Here is a 21,071-nt window from a genome sequence, read left to right as displayed (position 1 = left end):
CGGACGTGGTGGGCCGAAGGGCCTGTTTCCATGCTGTATGTCTAAAGGTGGATTAGACATTTAGACATCCTGGCATTACTTACCAGGATTTCAATTCTATTGCAGAATATGGCCTCAGAGAAGAGTGGCTACATTTCTAGTGACGGAGTATTTCTCCTTTGCGATCCCATTAATCCTCTACCCCATCTAGACTTGCATCTTCCAGCTACTAAGTGACTTCCCTATTCCTTTAACAGTGTGTTATGCTGACAGCTGCCATCCAAATGCAATTGACACAGCATGATTGCTGTGGTTGACTAGCAGTACGCGAGCCTTACTGTCTCCACCGTTGCTCCTGTAGATCATTTGTAACTCCGATTGCACTGAAGACCTTGCACAAAAAAAAACTTGCTTTCCATAGTATGTATTCCAAAGTTCATTAATTTGGTATGGCCCCAAGCAAAAGAAAGCAAGACTAATGATGAAGAGAGCGACATGGGGATTAGTTTGAAATTTTCACTTTTCTGTGTTCCTTTTGGATATATGGATAATTATTTATTTTAAAGCAGTAATTTAATTTCCTTACTAGAATAAAGCAGTAGTTATACTCAGAAATTATGATATTATCTAACCAATCCTTTTTTCTGTTCACACCATTCAAGGTAAAAATACCTGCAATCTCCAACATTCCGATTAAGTCCCTGGAGGATATAAAGCAAATGTTTCAAAGATTCTCCGTGCCTCGCATGAGTTCACCTTCTCTGTCACTGCTAAAGGATTCTTTTATTGATAATTCAAGTACTTTTGCTGGCAGATTATTAAATCGCGTGAAGCCGGCTTCACCCAGTGCACTCAAGGAACCAAATGTAGCTGCTGCTGGATCAGCCAAGAATCGCAAAAGTAGTCAAATTTCAGCTGGAGAAGACTCCAACGATATTCCGGAAGAGGATGATAAAACTGCAGGCAGTTTTATGGATCCAGGCACATCTACAGACAAATGCAATATTTTAAAATTGCGCTATGAGGCAGAGAGCCCGGATGAAGCTGCGCTGGTACATGCAGCTCGAGCCTACAATTGCACTTTAATATCCAGGACTTCTGATCAAGTCACTGTGGAACTTGACCACATAGGACGATTACAGTTTCAACTCTTGCACACCTTACCATTTGACTCCATTAGAAAGAGGATGTCTGTGGTAGTGCGACATCCGTTGACAAATAAAGTCGTTGTTTATACAAAGGGTGCTGATTCGGGCATGATGGATCTTTTGAACGTTTCAGGTAAAGGTATATAGACTGTTGTAGATTTTGTCCTTGCTTGTCCAAAAGTTATTCGAATTTTGAGTTTTCTGCCATTTTAAACATTCACAACTTTAGAAAAGGAGCAAAACTGCTGTGTAGTAACATAGTCATATAGCATGGAAACAGGCCCTTGCTCATGGCAACCAACGTGCCCCATCTGCATTAGATGTCTGCAACTCCACCAATGTTGGTGTCATCTACATCCAGCCCATCTACATTTATATCCAAGTCATTTATTCACATCATACACACAGTAGATCCCCACACAGATCCCTGCACAACTCCACTGATCACAGACATTCTGCCAGAATAAAACCCTACTACCAAAACCCTGTTTTCCATGAGTAAGCCAGTTCTGAATCTAAACTACCAATCACCATGGACTGCATGTATCATAATCTTCTGAAACAAGCTGCCAGATGAGGTAGTTGAGGCTGGGACTATTCCAACGTTTAAAAACACCAGTCTTATAGAAACATAGAAATTAGGTGCAGGAGTAGGCCATTCGGCCCTTCGAGCCTGCACCGCCATTCAATATGATCATGGCTGATCATCCAACTCAGTATCCCGTACCTGCCTTCTCTCCATACCCTCTGATCCCCTTAGCCACAAGGGCCACATCTAACTCCCTCTTAAATATAGCCAATGAACTGGCCTCAATTACCCTCTGTGGCAGAGAGTTCCAGAGACTCACCACTCTCTGTGTGAAAAAGGTTCTTCTCATCTCGGTTTTAAAGGATTTCCCCCTCATCCTTAAGCTGTGACCCCTTGTCCTGGACCCCTTGCCCCTGCCCCACCTAGGAAACCTGAGCGGAAACGTCTGGTGACCTTGCGACCCACCCAATGTTTCCATGAGTCGCCAGAGGTTTTGGTCACTGACCTGGAAAGCGTCCACCGAAGCGTGACCTCCATCTACTGGGCCAAAGATCCTACAGGACACACACGCACCCACACACCATTCCACACCCCTCCCCCCCAATTGCCGCAGACAATTGGTTTTGTTACTTTCGAGGAAATCACCAAGGCAAATTCCTTGTATGTACACATACTTGGCTAATAAAATGCATTCATTCATTCACAACATGGATCATGAATTGGATGTCTGTGAAAAGGGATGACATAAAGCTTCTGTTCAAATGATTAGCTCCCAGGATTTTCAGTTGGTTCTTCACTGACTCGTATTTATTTTGCAGGTGACAGGCAACAGAAACGTATTAGGGAGAAGACACAGAACTATTTAGATGGATATGCCAAAGAGGGTCTCCGTACTCTTTGTATTGCTAAGAAGGTATGAAAACACAGTCAGCAATAATATTGCTGATAAAACCATTCACTGTTTGTCAAGTTTTGCAGAGGGTTGACAAATTGGCGAGGGAATTGAAATTTGAATGCAAGAACAATGCTTTGAGGCAACATTATCACAGCCTGCGACTGAATTGAAAACACCTGTTTTATGGTTTGATTCTTAGAAATAATAGTATGATAAATTACTACTTCCCATGTATAAACCAACTTGATTTATTTGACAAAAGAATAACATTGCAGCTCGTAAAAGAGAGTGAGCTTCTGATGCTGTAATCCCTTGATTAATGTGGAAGGAAATTAGTTAGAATACAATACCAATTTTTAATTTTTGTGCACACTTTATTGATTGGGTTGACAAGTAATAATAACCTCTTACCAAAAAGGAAGAGAAGAAACAGCTTTCAAGCTTCCCCTTTCAAATTTGAGAAATGGATCAGAGGTTCAGTATCCACTTTTCTTGAGTACCATAAGAATGTGCAAATAATTAAGCAGCTAAAATATGAGCCTTGAGGGAGCCAGTGTAGGAATCTGTGTTCTGTTGCAGCTCAGCTCTTGGCACTTATTGTGTTAGCCTGCAATCAATTTTCTTCAGGTTGCTTGGTTTTATATAAATCTTGTCACATGACATTAACTTCAACAAAAATACAATTCAGTTGCTCTGAATTGCCAACTGGACTAAAGCCCAGATTTAGTGCATGAGTGCAGAATGTTATTTCCTATGTTTCACTAACATTGTGATAACTCGCGGTGTGGACAGCCGATTTACTAGTTTCTTCAGTTTGTTTTCCAAAGAACTGACATGCACCAATATCATCATCACTTTGTCAGGCCCATTTAATGCAAACTGATTGAAAACATGATTACACTCAATGTCAAGTTACCACAAATAGGTCCTGTGTAAAATTTAGGCAGGTTAGAGACTAAATGTAACCATTTATTCAATCTTTTTCAAAATTGCTTGGACAAATGACTATATTGGGTGTAATATTAAATATTAAAAAATAAAAGTACGTCTCCTTAGTTATTGCTAATCAGATCTATGAATCTTACTTTGCTGTTTATTTTGTTGATACTACAGTAAAAGAAGTATTGAAACAATGAGAAGACAGTTGAATGCATAAGACCATCTGAAATGGGAGCTTGGCTGAGCCCTGTTCACAATTCAATGAGATCATGACTGATCCAATCTTGACAAACATTATTTTTTCACTTTTTTTTCATACCCCTCGATTGCCCTCATAAAACACCTTTTCCCTCAAAAACATCCAGGGATCTATCATCCCTTACAAATGAGGCAAAGATTCACGTGCACCTTTTCTAACCTCGTCTACTACATTTGGCGACCCTAACATGGCCACATCTACATAGGTGTGACCAAGTGCAGTCTAGGTGATGGGTTTGCACAGCACTTGTGTTCTCTCCGCAATGCCAACCTGAGTTTCCTTTTGCATAATCTTTCAACTTCACTTTGAATTTGCACACCAAACTGTCTGTCCTTCGCTTTCATCACAGCCAGGATGAGGCCAAAATGTAAACTAACCGAACAACACCTCATATCCCTCCTGCGTAGTCTACAACTAAATAAACATTTAATGTTCCAATTTTAGAGAATTCTTACCTCCTTGTGTCCCCCTCTCTATCTCCTCTTGCATTACACAGATTTCCCATTTTTGTTCCCAAACCCCGCCCCCCCACCCCCACCCTTCCAGTCCCCTCAATTGCATCCCCTGTTCTATTCACTTCCTACCCACCCAGATCATCTTCCTCATCTGGTTCCATCTGTCCTTCTGACTAGCTCTGTCTGACATTGGATGTTCTGCATTAGGCTGCCCTGTTCCTCATCCTCTTGGAATTGGCAACTTCACCTGGAAAAAACAGATTATGTGTTGTCGAATTTGGAATATGGCAATGATTCGTTTAACTTGTTAACCCTTTTGTTAGTTATTCAAGAAGTATGCACTATCTTGAACAAAACTAAAAATTCTTTGCATTTCTTATGGTGGCCAGAAACAAACGTGAAATGTGAAAGAAAACCAGATGTTCATCTAACTACACAATTAAAGATATATTTTATATGTAATTCTGTATCTATATAAACCCACAATGTCATGCTGGATTCTATGTACTTTTCTATTAACGATAGGTTAAACATGGAAAGATGTTACTGTGCTGGTTAGCTTCCATGTTCAGTGATTGTTGGGTCCTTGATTACTCATAGCAAACCGCACCATTTCTTTTCTCTGCAGGTGATGAGTGATGCTGATTACGCAGAATGGGTAAAATTCCACCTCATAGCAGAGACAAGTATTGACAACCAAGAGGAGCTCCTACTTGAATCAGCTCTTAAACTTGAAACTAACTTGACACTGTTAGGTAAATTCAAGAATGTGTTTGGAATTTGAAATTCTTTCCTAGTTTAGCAGGTCCCAAGAGTTGCCCGACACACTTCCAAGAGTGCGCTGTGTGGGTTGAATTGACTGTTTACCCTTTTATCCAAGCACTTAAGGGGTTAAATAACTTGGATGGTTTCCAAAAATGTTTTACAAAAACGAGTATGGATGGTTTACAAAAATGTTTTAATAGCTGGTTGGATCTTGAGAACTATGTCATCACTGGAACTGCACACGGCCAATCAGGACATCACAAAAAAAACCCAACATCTCCAGCCTCAACGACTACCGGCCAGTCGCACTCACACCAGTGGTGATGAAGTGTTTTGAAAAACTGGTCCGGGGTCACATCACATCACTTCTGCCCCGAAGCTTTGACCCCCACCAGTTTGCGTACAGAGCGAATAGATCCACAGAGGACGCTGTAGCCACAGCTCTCCATGCTGCACTGTCTCACCTGGAGCAGCGGGGGAGCTACGTGCGGATGCTCTTTGTGGACTACAGCTCTGCTTTTAATACTATCCTTCCCCACAAACTGGTGGACAAACTGGGGGACTTGGGACTTCCACACTCCACCTGTACGTGGATAAATAGCTTCCTGTCGGGTCGAAGCCAGAGAGTCAGAGTGGGCCATCACACATCCACGGCCCTCAGCCTCAGTACCGGCTCTCCACAGGGCTGCGTACTGAGCCCCCTGCTCTACACCATCTACACGCATGACTGCACCCCCGCCCACCACAGCAACACCATTGTCAAATTTGCGGATGACACTACAGTGGTGGGACTCATCTCCGCGGGGGACGAGTACGCCTACCGGGATGAGGTGGAGCAGCTGACAGTGTGGTGCGAAGAAAATAACCTGCTCCTCAACACCTCAAAGACGAAGGAGGTAATAATAGACTTCAGGAAAAACAAAACGGACATGGTACCACTGACCATCAGAGGGGACTGTGTAGAGAGGGTGGCGGATTTCCGCTTCCTGGGAATCCACATTGAGGAGGACCTGACGTGGAGCGTGAACACCACTGCGCTGCTGAAAAAGGTCCAGCAGAGACTGCACTTCCTGAGGGTGCTCAGGAAGAACAACATCACTCAGAGGCTGCTGCTGTCCTTTTATCGGTGCTCCATTGAGAGCATACTAACATACTGTGTATGCGTGTGGTACACCAGCTGCACAGCGGCTCAGAGGAAAGCGCTCCAGAGGGCCATTGACAACGCCCAGAGGATTGTCGGCTGCCCTCTCCTTACCTTGGAGGACCTACACAGTTCCCGCTGCAATAAAAAAACCCAGAATATAATAAAGGACATCTCCCACCCCCGGACACTCCCTGTTTGAACTGTTGCCGTCAGGCAGACGGTACAGATCCACAAGGACAAGGACAAATAGACTAAAAAACAGTTTTTACCCCACTGCTATAAAAGTACTAAATGTGGCCGCCAAGGAACGCAGGGGCGATACAGACTAAGGGACTGTGGTAACGGTGAAATCGACAGAAGGATGGAGGGTTGGGTGTGTATGCGTGCTTTGTCTGTGATTTTTATTTATTTGCTTATCTTTATTATTTTACCGTGGATGTTTCGTTAGCTTTAGAAATGTTTGAATGCTGCACTGACTGGCTGACATTTTAAATTTCGTTGTACATGGCCCATGTTACAATGACAATAAAGAAACTATTCTATTCTATCCTCACTCCCTCCACCCTGCCCTCGAGTGTCTGACATCCAGTAATATTCCACATATTGCTTTTAATTAATGAGAAATTGTGGGCCAACATGCACCTCACGTGGTCCTGGAGCAGGATTATGGAATGAAATACAATTTGATAGGCATGCCCAGTGTGAAGCATTAGTTGAACCGGTGCAATTGGGAGACAAAACTGAGGCACTACTGGATATGATTGGATCTTCAACAGTATACATGGATACAATTGAATAGGATACATATGTACATGAGAACATTTACTATGGATATTATACACCCTTATTCACTTTGTGCATGTGAAAAGTTGACAATAGAAAGTAAAGTATTATAGATAAAACCTTTATACATCATAGGCTTTAAATAGTTTGTGTCATAAACACAAACCAGTAAATTATTCACTCTGCACCTGATCTTCCCATTGAAACATAGATTATTAAAAAAACATTTACAATAGTTTTTTGTTCACTTAAGCCTGCGTATTAAGTCCAGAAACTACTTTGAAAGTGAATAAAGATTAAACTTTTTCACATAGAGAGTGGTGAATCTCTGGAACTCTCTGCCACAGAGGGTAGTTGAGGCCAGTTCGTTGGCTATATTTAAGAGGGAGTTAGATGTGGCCCTTGTGGCTAAAGGGATCAGAGGGTATGGAGAGAAGGCAGGTACAGGATACTGAGTTGGATGATCAGCCATGATCATATTGAATGGCGGTGCAGGCTCGAAGGGCCGAATGGCCTACTCCTGCACCTATTTTCTATGTTTCTTGCCATCTTCATGATTACTGAGGAAACTGTAAACGTATACTCATTTGCACAATTTGTAGATGCATTGTGAAACCTAATATTGCTTTCCTGCATAAATAGTTACTGCATAAGTTATCTGCCGACCAAAATTTATAAAAGGTATAAAAAAAAGTCAAATATTTTCTTTAAAACACACTTGTGTTATTTGCTCATTTCTTCATTATGAAGTGTGATTTAAAAAAAAAAACAGTTTGTAATTCCATCTTTAGGTTCTACGGGCATTGTAGATCGCTTACAAGAAGGTGTCCCTGACACAATATTGGCACTTCGAAGGGCATGCATAAAGACATGGGTCCTTACTGGAGACAAACAGGAAACTGCTGTGAACATTGCTTATGCCTGTAAACTCCTGGAAGAAAAAGACACCATTTTCATTCTTAATGCACACAACAAGGTAAATGGAAGCTAATATGTACTGCACGATTGAATTTGGTGATCTCTGATTACTGATATTTATGGAGGTGGGGAGGAATGACTGGAAAATAGCAAGACAACTGACAAAGCCAGTCAGGATCAAGTCAATGTGACTGTTCTTCCTGGCCCAGGAGTGTTGAGCAATTTGCCTCCTTTGGAACCATCATCTTTGCTATTCCTACTTTACTGGATTTCCTGACCCTGGCTATAGATTTAAAATTAATAATAATAATAATAAATTTTATTTATCGCTGCCTTTCAAGAGTCTCAAGGACACCTTACAAAAATTTAGCAGGTAGAGGAAAAACATGTAAGGGGAATGAAATAAATAGTAGAGACATGACTAGTACACAAAGTAAATACAGAATTCAATACAAAACACAGTATGAGGCAATTAATGCACAGATGAAAAGGGACGGCACGTGAGGCTAAGGATAGGCAGAGGTGAAGAGATGGGTCTTGAGGCGGGACTGGAAGATGGTGAGGGACATGGAATTGCGGATCAGTTGGGGGAGGGAGTTCCAGAGTCTGGGAGCTGCCCTGGAGAAGGCTCTGTCCCCAAAACTGCGGAGGTTGGACTTGTGGATGGAGAGGAGACCGGCTGGTGTGGATCTGAGGGACCGTGAGGGTTGGTAGGGGGAGAGGAGGTCAGTGAGATATGGAGGGGCCAGATGGTGGAGGGCTTTGTAGGTGAGGATCAGGATTTTGTAGGTGATCCGGTGGGAGATGGGAAGCCAGTGAAGTTGTTTGAGGACTGGAGTGAAGTGATGCCAGGATTTGGTGTGGGTGATGAGTCGGGCGGCTGCGTTCTGGACCAGTTGGGGTCGGTTGATGTAGGTGGAGCTGATGCCAAGGAGAAGTGAGTTGCAATAGTCCAGTCGGGAGGAGATGAAGGCATGGATGAGTCTTCAGCAGCGGGACGTGTGAGAGAGGGTCTGATTTTGGCGATGTTGCGGAGATGAAAGAAGGAGGTTTTAATGACATGGCGGATGTGAGGCTCACGGGAGAGGGTGGAATCAAAGATCACGCCAAGGTTGCGGGCCTGGGGAGATGGGGAGACAGTGGTGCCGTCGATGGTGAGAGTGGGGTTATTGATTTTGTTGAGTGTGGCTTTGGAGCCTATGAGGAGGAATTCTGTCTTATCGCTGTTGAGTTTGAGGAAATTATGTTGCATCCAGGTTTTTATAGCTGACAAACACGAGTTGATATGGGAGAGGGGGGGGTTGTGGGGGGATTTGGTGCCAAGGTAGATCGTTGTGTGTCATCATTGAATCTGAATCTGAACAGTGGAAGTCCAGATTGAAGTGGCGGAGTATCTGACCAAGGGGGAGGATGTAGATGATGAAGAGGAGGGGGCCGAGTACGGAGCCTTGGGGAACGCCTTGAGTGACTGTGGCTGTAGCAGAGGTGTGGTTGTGGAGAGAGATGAAGTGGGATCTTCAAAATTAGCCTCCCATTTGCAATGTGGGATTTTATTGTCATATCTAAATCAGTACAGGAGCGTCTCACTGTCCCAAAGGAAACACTGACATGCCACAAAACCTAAAGTCCAAAAGTTGCAATGGCCATGTACATGACAAATTAGTGATTGCATTCCCATTTTGATAATTTTAACCTGACTGACCATATATTGCCAATCTGGTGAGTAGTGGGAGGGTAATATTAATACTGAGACACAAAGAACTGCAGATGCTGGTTTACAAAATATTGCAAATACTTTCACATGGACTTACTTTTTTTCTAACTCAATACTATGTGGTGCAGCTAATTGATTTCAGCATTTTACTATTTGAAAATTGAAGTAATGCGAGATGAAGAAAAGTTAATTAATTGTTTTGTATCTGTATCTGAAATCTCACTCCTGCCCTTTCTCACTCTCGCCTGCTTTCTCTCACTTGGTCTTGCATTTGTGCAGGTAACCTCAATTACATTATCTATTAGAAATCAAATTACTAATCAAAACCATGAAAGTTACAGTATTTTTAGTCATGGCCAAATTGTGCAGTCAGCACACCAGGATTATTCGGGCAACATCTGTTTTAATTGGGGAAAATTAAAGTATAGGACGAAAATAGCCAGAATGTAATATAAATACAGTAACTGTGTACAAATATAGGCTACTTGATCTTTCATGGTGTCCCATTAGAGCCAAAACCAACTGATGAACTTATTCAGCACAGAAATAGGTCCTCAGCCCATCATTAAAATGTGTGTATTTTGCTACTTATGTAAGTAGTTCTACCCTGGGAGTATTAGGCTGGTTTCAACCGCGACAAGGAAGGCGTTGCAGCATGATGTTGAAAACTTTGATTACAGTGACATCTATAGGTGATGCTGGTAATACAAGCAACATGCACTAAAGGGTGAGGTTCTGATAAAACATTTTGACTAAACGCATGTCCTGTTTTACAATATATGTGCATCATATTGGTGATTTCTATGCTCACAAGGGAAGCCCCACCATAAGGTCCCGCTGCTGAAAATGTTACATTTATTCGATCCTTCAGTTTTCAGTTCCTTCCTACACACCTGTGTTAAGGATGATGGGAGAAATGGTACGTATCACACAACCATAACTTAAAAAAGATTTTAAAATAAATATTGCATTTATTTTTCCCCAAAATTCCATGAGAATGAATTTTATTTGATATCTCAATTTTTTGGTAGTGATTTGTGAGTTCTCTCAGATGGCATTACTGTAACCCAAATGGCCACAAGGCAGGGATTGCCAGCATTCACAGATGCTTGAGGTATCATCGGTAGAGAAGAGTAAAGAGCAGGAAAGTCTGACGAGAACACTAATTTGACCACCAGTGGAGTATGCATTGTTCTTGTCACAGTATTACAGGAAGGTCAGAGAGAAATCTTTGCCGGAGTCAGTGTAAAGCAAACTGGTGGCGAATTTCCAAAGTTCGCCCTGTGAGTTTGGCTTAGCTAGAATTATTTTCTTTGGAACAAAGAAAATCAACAGAGATCAAATTAGATGCAAAATAAAATTGTGGGAAGTCTCAAGAAAGTGAACAGGAAATACTTCAGAGATCGGCTATAAGGAGGCATAAGGGTAATGCGTTTTTGGAGAAAAGATGTCCCCCAAAGATTAGAACAGGGTTGGGGAAAATGTTTTTATCTTCCAAATTATGGTGACAGGCTAGAACCTACTGACGAAAAGGATAATATAGGTTGAAACCCATCACATTTTAAAGGCTATCTGCATGAGCATTGAGCCATACAACATATTTTGATTGTTACTCATTAACTAGATAAAATATGAAAAGGAGATATTGCCAGCATTTAAGTTGCTGACCATCATACACAATAGTTGGGGCTACCACTGTGTGTTAGATTGCTGTACACAAATCTCCATGATTTACTATGTGTGCCCTTCTGCCATGCTTCTTCTTCTTCGTGCGTATGACGTGCACAGCCTAAAGTTGCAAGTCAACTTGTTCTATTTGATCTATTTGTTTGTGCACGTCGGGTTGATTGCATTAGTCAAAACAGGGTGGACCACATGAAGGTTGCAATCTTCCACCCCCTGGTTGCCATCTTCCACATTGTTGCCAAAGTTAGCTAAGTATATGATTCAAGTAATTTTCATTGCTTGCTTGAGAGCTTGTTTTTTACCTGACCTTCTGTGATCAACAATATCAGCTAACGAATCAGAAGCTTTCAGATGATCGTATAGTTTCTTCTGTCACAGTTCATGCTTCTGCCAATCCTAAACTAGAATGTCCTGATTTAAGCTGACTTTCTTCTCTTAGGTCCTACTAAGGCGCCTTGTTCAAAAACCTCTCTGACGCTGCCCATCTGTTCTTGTCATTACAGGAAGCATGTGAAGACTTGATTCATAAGCTTATTGCAGAAATCACAGAGCAAACCACTGATGAAAAAAACACTCCCTGTGTTGGCTCTTCTCCATCCTCTTCTTCTGATGGGGAGCTTCACGTTGCTCTGGTAATTGATGGAAAGACTTTAGAATTTGCATTGCATGAGAGTCTGCAAGATAAATTTCTGGAACTTAGTAAAAGATGCCGTGCTGTTATATGCTGCAGATCGACACCATTGCAGAAGAGCAAGGTGGTTCATCTAGTGCGGGAGAAGTTGAAAGTCATGACTCTAGCAATTGGTAAATAATGTCTTTAAGATTAATTTGAGCATTCTGCATTGTGCCAGTCATTTATTTTAGTAATTGTTCCAAAGTGTATTTAAAGGATACCAATGTGATGGAAGCAGCTTAATGTGGAGTAACTGGGTATAATATAAAATTCCATCTACACTTCACGCTGCTTCGGCAAGCATTCCTTCTTCGTCCCTCTCCCATCAGGCAAAAGGTACAAAGTATGAAACACACACCTGTAGATTCAGGGACAGTTTCTTCCCAGCTGTCGTCAGGCAACTGAACCATCCTCTCAACAAAGAGAGAACGGCCCTGAGCCACCATCGACCTGATTGGAGACCCTCGGACTATCATTAATCGGACTTTACTGGACTTCATCTTGCACTAGACGTAATTCTCTTTATCCTGGATCTGTACACTGTGGCTCGATTGTAATCATGTATAGTCTTTCCTCGGACAGGATAGCACGCAACAAAAAGCTTTTCACTGTACCTCGGTACAGGTGACAATAAACTAAACTAATCATAAAAATATATTTTTAATTATTTTGGAAAATAATTTCCAAACTGAGGATAAATCATTGTGCAGACATCTCCTAAAGTAATCGGGAAGTTACACATTTTTCCTGTTCCCCAACCCTTTTCTTTTATCTAAAATTATATAGAATTAGTTCTAAATTGTTTATTAATTGAGGATGGTAGTGAGAATGGCACAGAAACAGGCCATTCCACCTGATTGACGTGTATGAATGTTTGAGTGTCATGTGAGCCTTTCCCTAATCTTGTTCATCTAATCCAATCAACATATTTTTCTGCTCTTCTCTCCTATGTGAATATAGTGTCTCTAGTCAATACACCTTTGGTCACTTCAGTCACTGCATTCTGGTGCAGCTACATTTGAAGTGCAATAAGTGAATTTACCAGCTCAAAACGGAAGATCGTACTCCAAAAATGATGAGCAATGACCTACCTGTCTTGATGCACTCAACGTAGCACACCAATACCACTACTTCCTTAGAAGGCTTAGGAGGTTTGTCGTGTCCCCGACAATTCTCACCAACTTCTACAAATGCACCAGAGAAAGCATTTTATTAGGATACATCACAGCTTGGTTTAGGAACAGCTCTATCCAAGATCGCAAGAAATTGCAGCAAATTGTGGACGCAGCACAGACCATCACACATACCAACCTCCCCTCTATTGACTTCATTCATACCTCACGCTACCCTGGCAAGGCCAGCAGCATAATCAAGGACAAGTCACATCCTGGCCACTCCCTCTTCTCCTCTCCCCCATCAGGCAAAAGGTGTAGAAGTGTGAATACGCACACCACCAGCTTTGGAGACAGTTTCTTCCCAGTTGTTATTGATTATTGCTCATTTCTAAGCTTCCCCCCAGTCTAGTTTCAGTAAAAACACTGAATCAAGCACTTGAAGCAACTACATTTTATTTTACCAAAAGCACGTTACAGATCAACTACTGTACCTATCCCACCGCGGGTTTGATCCTCGTGTCTGCCTGTTCAAGCTCACCAGGCCTTGCTCAGACAGAGATACTCCAGAAGTTCACATAGTCCTAAGCGTTCTCCCAGAAGATCAACGCTGAGCCTCGTGATTGCGGACTTTTATATGTCCCGGGACCTCGAGGGGCCGAACCACATGGGGGTGGTCTCTCAATAACCCAATTACAGATATTGATTAACCCCATACATAACAGGCATTCCCCTCACCCAATGATACAACAGCTCAATACATTGTATTCAAAACGGACTTTGTAAGGAAACCAACTAAGAAGCATTTACCCTGATTTACAGAAAATCCAGACAAGGCTCAACACCTCATTCAATCAACACTTGGCAAAGTCAAACTCTGCAACATTATTTACAATTATTTACAAGATGTATGTCTGGTTTGCAGCCATCCAATCCATTCTATGCATTTTACACCGAATTGACAGGGTTTGCAGATATTCCCATTCGTTGCTTGCAAATTGTATCTAAGCTCCAGACACTCTGGCACCTCTTCGCAGCTTGTCCCAGCTCTGCAGAGAGCAACTCCAAATTGACCAAATCTCCCAGCAACCCTGAAACTTTACCCCATTTTGAAGTCCTAGCTGCTCCAATTAGCACAGGATTAACATTATCAGGCAACTGAATCATCCCATCACAACCTGAGAGGAGTGTTAAACCACTATCTGCCTCTTTGATTAGTCTCGGATTATCTTTGATTGGAATTTGCTGGCTTTACCTTGCACTAAACTTTATTCCCTTATCATGTATCCATACACTGTAAATTGATCGATTGTAATCATGTATTCAGAGCTGCCAAGTAGTACGGATTTTCCGTATTTGGTACGGAAATGCAATAAGAATACGGATATACTGATTTGCTTTGTAAAATATGGATTTTTTTTAAATCGACCCGACTTCCTGTTTCATCTTGCTGCTTAAAAAATGCAAGGATTAAAAAGACATACTGTAACTAAAAATTATAGCAGATTAAATCTATTACTATTTGAAATTTAAAGATCTGGATGATTATTTTTGTAAGCTTTGATCTGCCTGTCCTGCTACAGGTTTAATCAGCGATTTCAGTTTAGCGCGAGGGAATTTAAATGAGCAGCGCTATGGGTTTTAATTATAGTGCTACCAGCTGGAGCGCTATTGCCTTTACACATAGTGCTATGGGCTTTACACATAGCACTATGGCCACAGCGCTATGGGTCACAGACTGTTTGGGGAGGGAGAAGGAAGGGATAAGGAGAGAGGGAGTGAGAGGGAGGGAGGGAGAGGGATGCTTCCAAAATGGCTTCTAAATCATCATCTGGTGCTAAAAGCAGGAAGCAGCCGTTCAAACAGAAGTATACAAAGCAATGGCAATGAATGCACTGTCAAGTAAGGTGCATAGAAGACATGTCAATTGGTGGGAAAGTTATGCATTCTTGTACTCTTACATGCGTATGATCGCACATAGAAAACAGCAAAATGGCACTGCGTAAAAATACTGATTTCCTCAGCAAAATCTTGATTTTCAGGTAGTAGAATACTGAAATGCTCTGACAAAACTTGGCAGCTCTGTATTGACTTTCTGCTGACTAGTTAGCAGGCAACAAAAGCTGTTCACTATACCTCGGTGCATGTGACAATGAACTAAACTTAAACGCTGCCTCTAGTGGCAGCTTGCCAACCTAATGCTTGATGATAGCTGGCCTTTCACATGAATGTTTGTCAGGCCCCGAAGTGTACTCAGTGAAAAATCGACTGTGATGTATTCTCAATGCTTATTTTGTAAAAAAATATATACCCGTTTGGGTTCTTCAAGCTCCTGATGGTTAGATTTGTTCAGTAATATTCTACGTTTTGTTTTCATTGAATTATGTTGGTTAAATGTTTTATTCTTCAAATAAGGTGTTAAATGAGCATTCTAAGTTGTTTTCCCATAAATTACTGCGTACCTTTTCATGGTGGAAGAGAATGTACAGAACTGACCTAAAGATACAGTGCCCTTCATAATGTTTGGGACAAAGACCCATAATTTATTTATTTACTCCACAATTTGAGATTTGTATTAAAATAATTCTCATGTGGTAAAAGTGCACATTGTCAGGTTTTATTAAGGGAATTTTTATACATTTTGGTTTCACCATGTAGAAATTACAACAGTGTTTATACACAGTCCCCCCATTTCAGAGCACCATAATGTTTGGGACACAGCAATGTTATGTAAATGAAAGTAGTCATGTTTAGTATGTTGTGGCATATCCAATGATTGCTTGAAGTCTGTGATTCATGGGCATCACCAGTTGCTGGGTGACTACATTGCCCTTTTGGGGAACATTGGTTTTCTGCTGTAAAGGCTCTGCATTTGCTCAATGTTCTTTTTATTTTTAACTTTGAAATAATCTCCTGTGTCCAAATTCCCAAAACTTCTTACATACTTCAGTATAGTCACCAAATTTAAAGAAATGCCAGCACAGGAAACACTTTTTCACACAGAGAGTTGTGAGTCTGTGGAATTCTTTGCCTCAGCGGGAGGTGGGGGCTGGTTTGCTGGATACTTTCAAGAGATAACTTGATAGAGCTCCTAAAGATAGCTGAGTCAGGGGATATAGGGAGAAGGCAGGAATGGGGTACTGATTGGGGATGATCAGCTATGATCACATTGAATGGACGGTGCTGGCTCGAAGGTCGGAATGGCCTACTCCTGCACCTATTGTCTATTGTATTCTATTGTATCTACCAAAGTTAATAAATCTACCTAAGTCAGGCAAAATGTCATAATTAGTTTTAAATATTTTCAACTAAATGGTTGTCATTTCTATGTTGTTGAGCTGAGGGGATTAGATACACTTTGTACCTCTCCTCTCAGTTCAATGCTTGGTATAACCAGTGCAGTCTCATTTGCTTGAATGAATTTGCTGACCATTTATTTAATAGTTAATATTTTAATTTAACGCTCATTTCAGTTTCTAATTAATTCAAGCAGCTTCATTTGTAGAAATTCCACCGGTCTTAAATCTGGTATTGTGCCCTTTGGAGGTTTCAGATTCATTTGGTGTTAACATTTCCCGCTCTCCTACTTTTTAACTAATTTTCCACCTATACTCCTAGTGGGGGGGAGCAATTCATGTTGAAAATTGATTCCAACAATGTTGATAATTCCCAAATAACTTGGATAGTGTTTCCTTTAAGAGAAGCATCTCCAGAGATGCTGCCTGTCCCGCTGAGTTACTCCAACATTTTGTGTCTATCTTCGATTGAAACCAACATTTTCCTTCCTTCCTTCACTTGTGTTTCCTTTTCCAAGTATAAACTTCTCAACACCCTTTGTGAATCCCAAGCCAAAGTAATTGTATCCTCATGCATCAGAGTCTTAAATGTGAAAACAGGTCCTTCAGCCCAACTTGCCTTCACCGACCAACATGTCCCATCTACACTAGTCCCACCTGCATGCGTTTGGCCCATATCCCGTTAAACCTGTCCTATCCATGTCAAAATGTTTCTTAAACGGTGCAACAGAATCTGCATCGACTACCTTCCCCAGCAGCTTGTTCCATTCACCCACACCCCTTTGTGTGAAAAGGTTACCCCTCAGGTCTCTATTAAATCTTCTCCCCTCTCCCCCCCCCACCCCATTCACCTTAAACCTATGTCCTCTGATTCTTGATTCCTCTACTCTGGGCAAGAGACTCTGTGTATAATAACTTTTATTAAACAAGTCAAAAGCTTTCTTGTGAATTTCAATCATGCTTCTCCTCCAAGCAATTCAGCGGTAATGCTTCAATGCTTTGTTTTAAATGGTACCTTTTGAAAAATATGTCTAAATGAACTATTATTTACAAAAGAGCAGGTGTGTATTGTAAAACGGTGAAGAAAATCGTGTGAGATATATTTGGTCATGTGACTTTCACCATAAGTACTCCTTTCCCACTTTAAACAAATAAATCAGTTCATCAGAGTATTACTCTTTCAACACACTGAATTATCTTTTCATCCTTTTAATATTTTTTTTACACAGGTGATGGTGCCAATGATGTTAGTATGATTCAAATGGCTGATGTTGGAATAGGAATATCAGGTCAGGAAGGAATGCAGGTAAAACCACTTCAATGCACGTTTATATGTGACTGAATGTAAATATATAGCAAATGGGTCCCAGCATCACACGGGAGGGCTGGTCGCCCAACACAATATTCCACATCTCCACCAATTCCAATATTGCTGGTGGGGGGGGGGGTGGGTGGGGGGGGGGGGGGGCTTTCTGTTGCGCTAGTATGGGGGTTGTGGGCTGAAGGTACTGCTTTCCAGAGGGCTAGTATGGAGTTTGTGGGCCAAATGGATTCTTGGGCTGGCAGCTCAGTCCGAGTACAGTCACTCGGACCTGCCAGGCTGGCAGCTGAGAAACTGCCAGAAATTCTGCGCAAAAAGAGTGACAGACTGTGTGAGAGAAGCGGGAGAAGGGGGAGAAGGCGGACTGAATGGATTATTGGGCTGGCAGTGCACTAACTCACGGCTCGTGGTCTGGCTGTGCAGTCACTCACGCCTGGTACGCTGGCAGTTTCACTCAGTCACCCCTCCTCCCTTTAACCCCCCCCCCCCCCCCCCCTCTGCTCCTTGCCATTGCCCCCCCCCCCCCCCACACACATTCAGTGCATCTCTCCCACAACCTCCCCCCATTCACTCTTAGTGGCTCTCCCACAGAGCAGCCATTCCTGCCCATTAGGTTCCCATTGTGATGAAGAACACACAGGCATCAAAAGTGCAAAAACAATTATTAAAGTTTAAAATGTGAATGATTCTTAAAATAGAAGAACAATTTAAATGTTAAAGATGAGAATTATTAAGTTCTTTCTTGTTGTGTTCTGTTGCTAACTGCCTCTTGATGACTATTTTCTGATGATAAAAAGAGACAATTTTAATATATAGAGAGATTCAGCGGTCAAATTTGAAGATAAAGGAAATCTGAGAATTTATCTCAGAAGTCATCATTCAACGAAGCACGCTTTTAATGACAACATTCTTGGTCGATGTTCCATCCTTCAGGAAAACTTTGACATTTCCCTTCATCTTTTCTCGGCTAAGAGCCACATATAGTTGTCCATGCTGAAATACCGGTTTGTCAAGGTAGATCAACACCTTCTGCATTGTTTGTCCTTGTGCTTTATGGATCGTCATAGCAAAACTTGATTGAATGGGGAATTGGGTCCGCTGAAGGGGAATGTCTTCACCTTCTGTCAAAATGAGTGCTATCCATGGAATGAGAACAATGTCATCTTTGAAGGCTCCCATGTTGATTCTTGCAATGATCAGATTATTGTGTAGCTCTTCCACAATCATCCTCATTCCATTGTATAGCTTTGGCGGCTCCAAGTTTCTCATTAATATGATTGGTGATCCTTTTTTCAACTCCAATTTGTGTGGTGGTAATCCAGAGAGCTCAAGTGAATCAAGAAATTCTGTTGGGAAGTGAGTATCATGAGTTCCCTCAGTGACAGCATGGAAAGAAAAGTACTCCTTAACGATTCCAGGGAAGCGTTTGATGCATGTAGAATTGATGCTTCTCATGGTATTGTTGTGAGGAACCAAGATACAATTGTTGGAGAATAATTCTGCAGGATTGTCAAATGTGGGATAGATGAAATCAATACAATCCTCCAATGTTTCTGCTGATAGAAGCATGTCTTGTGGGATTTCAATCTCATCGTCTTCATTCTTTAAAATCTTGTCTTCTCCAACTTTCAACAAAATCTCCCCCTGTCAATCGCATATTTGTGTGCAATTGAAACTTGGTGAAAAGTGTCCACAAGTAGGATTTCTTGATGCAGGCATTTTCAACATCAGCATCATTTCCCCTTTTCACCACAGCAAGTAGTTGTCGAAAATCGTCACAACAAACGATATGAATGCCGCCAAAAGGCTTAGTGTTGCTGCAGTCATCTTGAAGAGTTCTGTCCACCGCTTTAAAGCTTTCTCGCCTAATCATTGGACATTCATCCCAAACAATGACTTTCACTTGCCTCATGAAATGTGCCGTCTTAGAGTTGCAGAATGTATCCTCGGACACTTGGATGGGTATCTTGAATCGAGAATGTGCAGTTCTTCCACCAGGCATTAATGTAGCTGCTACCCCAGAGGATGCTACAGCAATAGCCACATCAACTTGACCTCTACCTTTTCCTGACATGATGTCGAAAAAGCAGCCGAAAGACAATTTCAGTTGTTAATGAACACTGAAGAATTTGTGCAAAACATTTTTTTGAGGCGGGGGCTGTCAGGGTGGAGTGTGGGGTGGCAAACGTCATGCAGCCAAGGGAGGGGCACAGCTTTAGGCGGGGGCTCTCGTGAGCTGATGAGAAGGGGGGGGGGGGGGGTCCTCCATCAGTTGGGGGCAGGAGGGGGCGCATCCTATAGCCAGGCTGAATTACTCATGATTTCTGGACTCACTCACTGCCTTGGGATTAACACATGGCCTTTGGACTGTGACTGATACATGGCTTGTGGACTGACTGACGCCCGACTTCTGGAATGAAGTCCGACTTTTGTTAAATGAAAACTGTAACATCTACATTGAGGAACAGCTTCTTCATATATATATATATATATATATATATATATATATATATATATATATATAATATATATATATATATATATATATAATATAATATATATATATATAACAATGACAGCACGGAAACAGGCCATCTCGACCCTTCTAGTCCGTGCCGAACACGTATTCTCCCCTAGTCGCATACACCTGCGTTCAGACCATAACCCTCCATTCCTTTCCCGTCCATATAACTATCCAATTTATTTTTAAATGATAAAAACGAACCTGCCTCCACCACCTTCACTGGAAGCTCATTCCACACAGCCACCACTCTCTGAGTAAAGAAGTTCCCCCTCATGTTACCCCTAAACTTCTGTCCCTTAATTCTCAAGTCATGTCCCCTTGTTTGAATCTTCCCTACTCTCAGTGGGAAAAGCTTATCCACGTCAACTCTGCCTATCCCTCTCATCATTTTAAAGACCTCTATCAAGTCCTCAACCTTCTGCGCTCCAAAGAATAAAGCCCTAACTTGTTCAACCTTTCTCTGTAACTTAGTTGCTGAAACCCAGGCAACATTCTAGTAAATCGTCTCTGTACTCTCTCCATTTTGTTGACATCCTTCCTATAATTAGGCGACCAAAATTGTACACCATACTCCAAAATTGGCCTCACCAATGGCTTGTACAATTTTAACATTACATCCCAACTTCTATACTCAATGCTCTGATTTATAAAGGCCAGCACACTAAAAGCTTTCTTTACCACCCTATCTACATGAAATTCCACTTTCAGGGAACTGTGCACAGTTATTCCCAGATCCCTCTGTTCACCTGCATTCTTCAATTCCCTACCATTTACCATGTACGTCCTATTTTGATTTGTCCTGCCAAGATGTAGCACCTCACACTTATCAGCATTAAACTCTATCTGCCATCTTTCAGCCCACTCTTCCAACTGGCATAAATCTCTCTGTAGACTTTGAAAATCTACTTCATTATCCACAACCCCACCTATC

At 41.7% G+C, this 21,071-nt stretch overlaps 1 protein-coding gene across 1 annotated transcript in view; it reads left to right on the top strand.

Annotated features, from left to right (window-relative positions):
* Nucleotides 1-21,071, top strand: part of LOC129697942 (phospholipid-transporting ATPase VD-like) — a 137,341-nt gene that overhangs the window by 98,963 nt on the left and 17,307 nt on the right. Inside the window, exons 12-17 of the mRNA XM_055636679.1 lie at nucleotides 642-1,260; nucleotides 2,475-2,569; nucleotides 4,833-4,959; nucleotides 7,688-7,872; nucleotides 11,718-12,018; nucleotides 17,525-17,601. Of these exons, the coding sequence (XP_055492654.1) occupies nucleotides 642-1,260; nucleotides 2,475-2,569; nucleotides 4,833-4,959; nucleotides 7,688-7,872; nucleotides 11,718-12,018; nucleotides 17,525-17,601 (1,404 nt within the window). The remainder of the gene's footprint in view (nucleotides 1-641; nucleotides 1,261-2,474; nucleotides 2,570-4,832; nucleotides 4,960-7,687; nucleotides 7,873-11,717; nucleotides 12,019-17,524; nucleotides 17,602-21,071) is intronic.

Source organism: Leucoraja erinacea, chromosome 1, assembly GCF_028641065.1.
Source record: "Leucoraja erinacea ecotype New England chromosome 1, Leri_hhj_1, whole genome shotgun sequence".
In the NCBI taxonomy this organism is placed as follows: domain Eukaryota; kingdom Metazoa; phylum Chordata; class Chondrichthyes; order Rajiformes; family Rajidae; genus Leucoraja; species Leucoraja erinaceus.
Note: the sequence above shows the minus strand (reverse complement) of the source record. Positions and strands in the feature narration are given on the sequence as shown.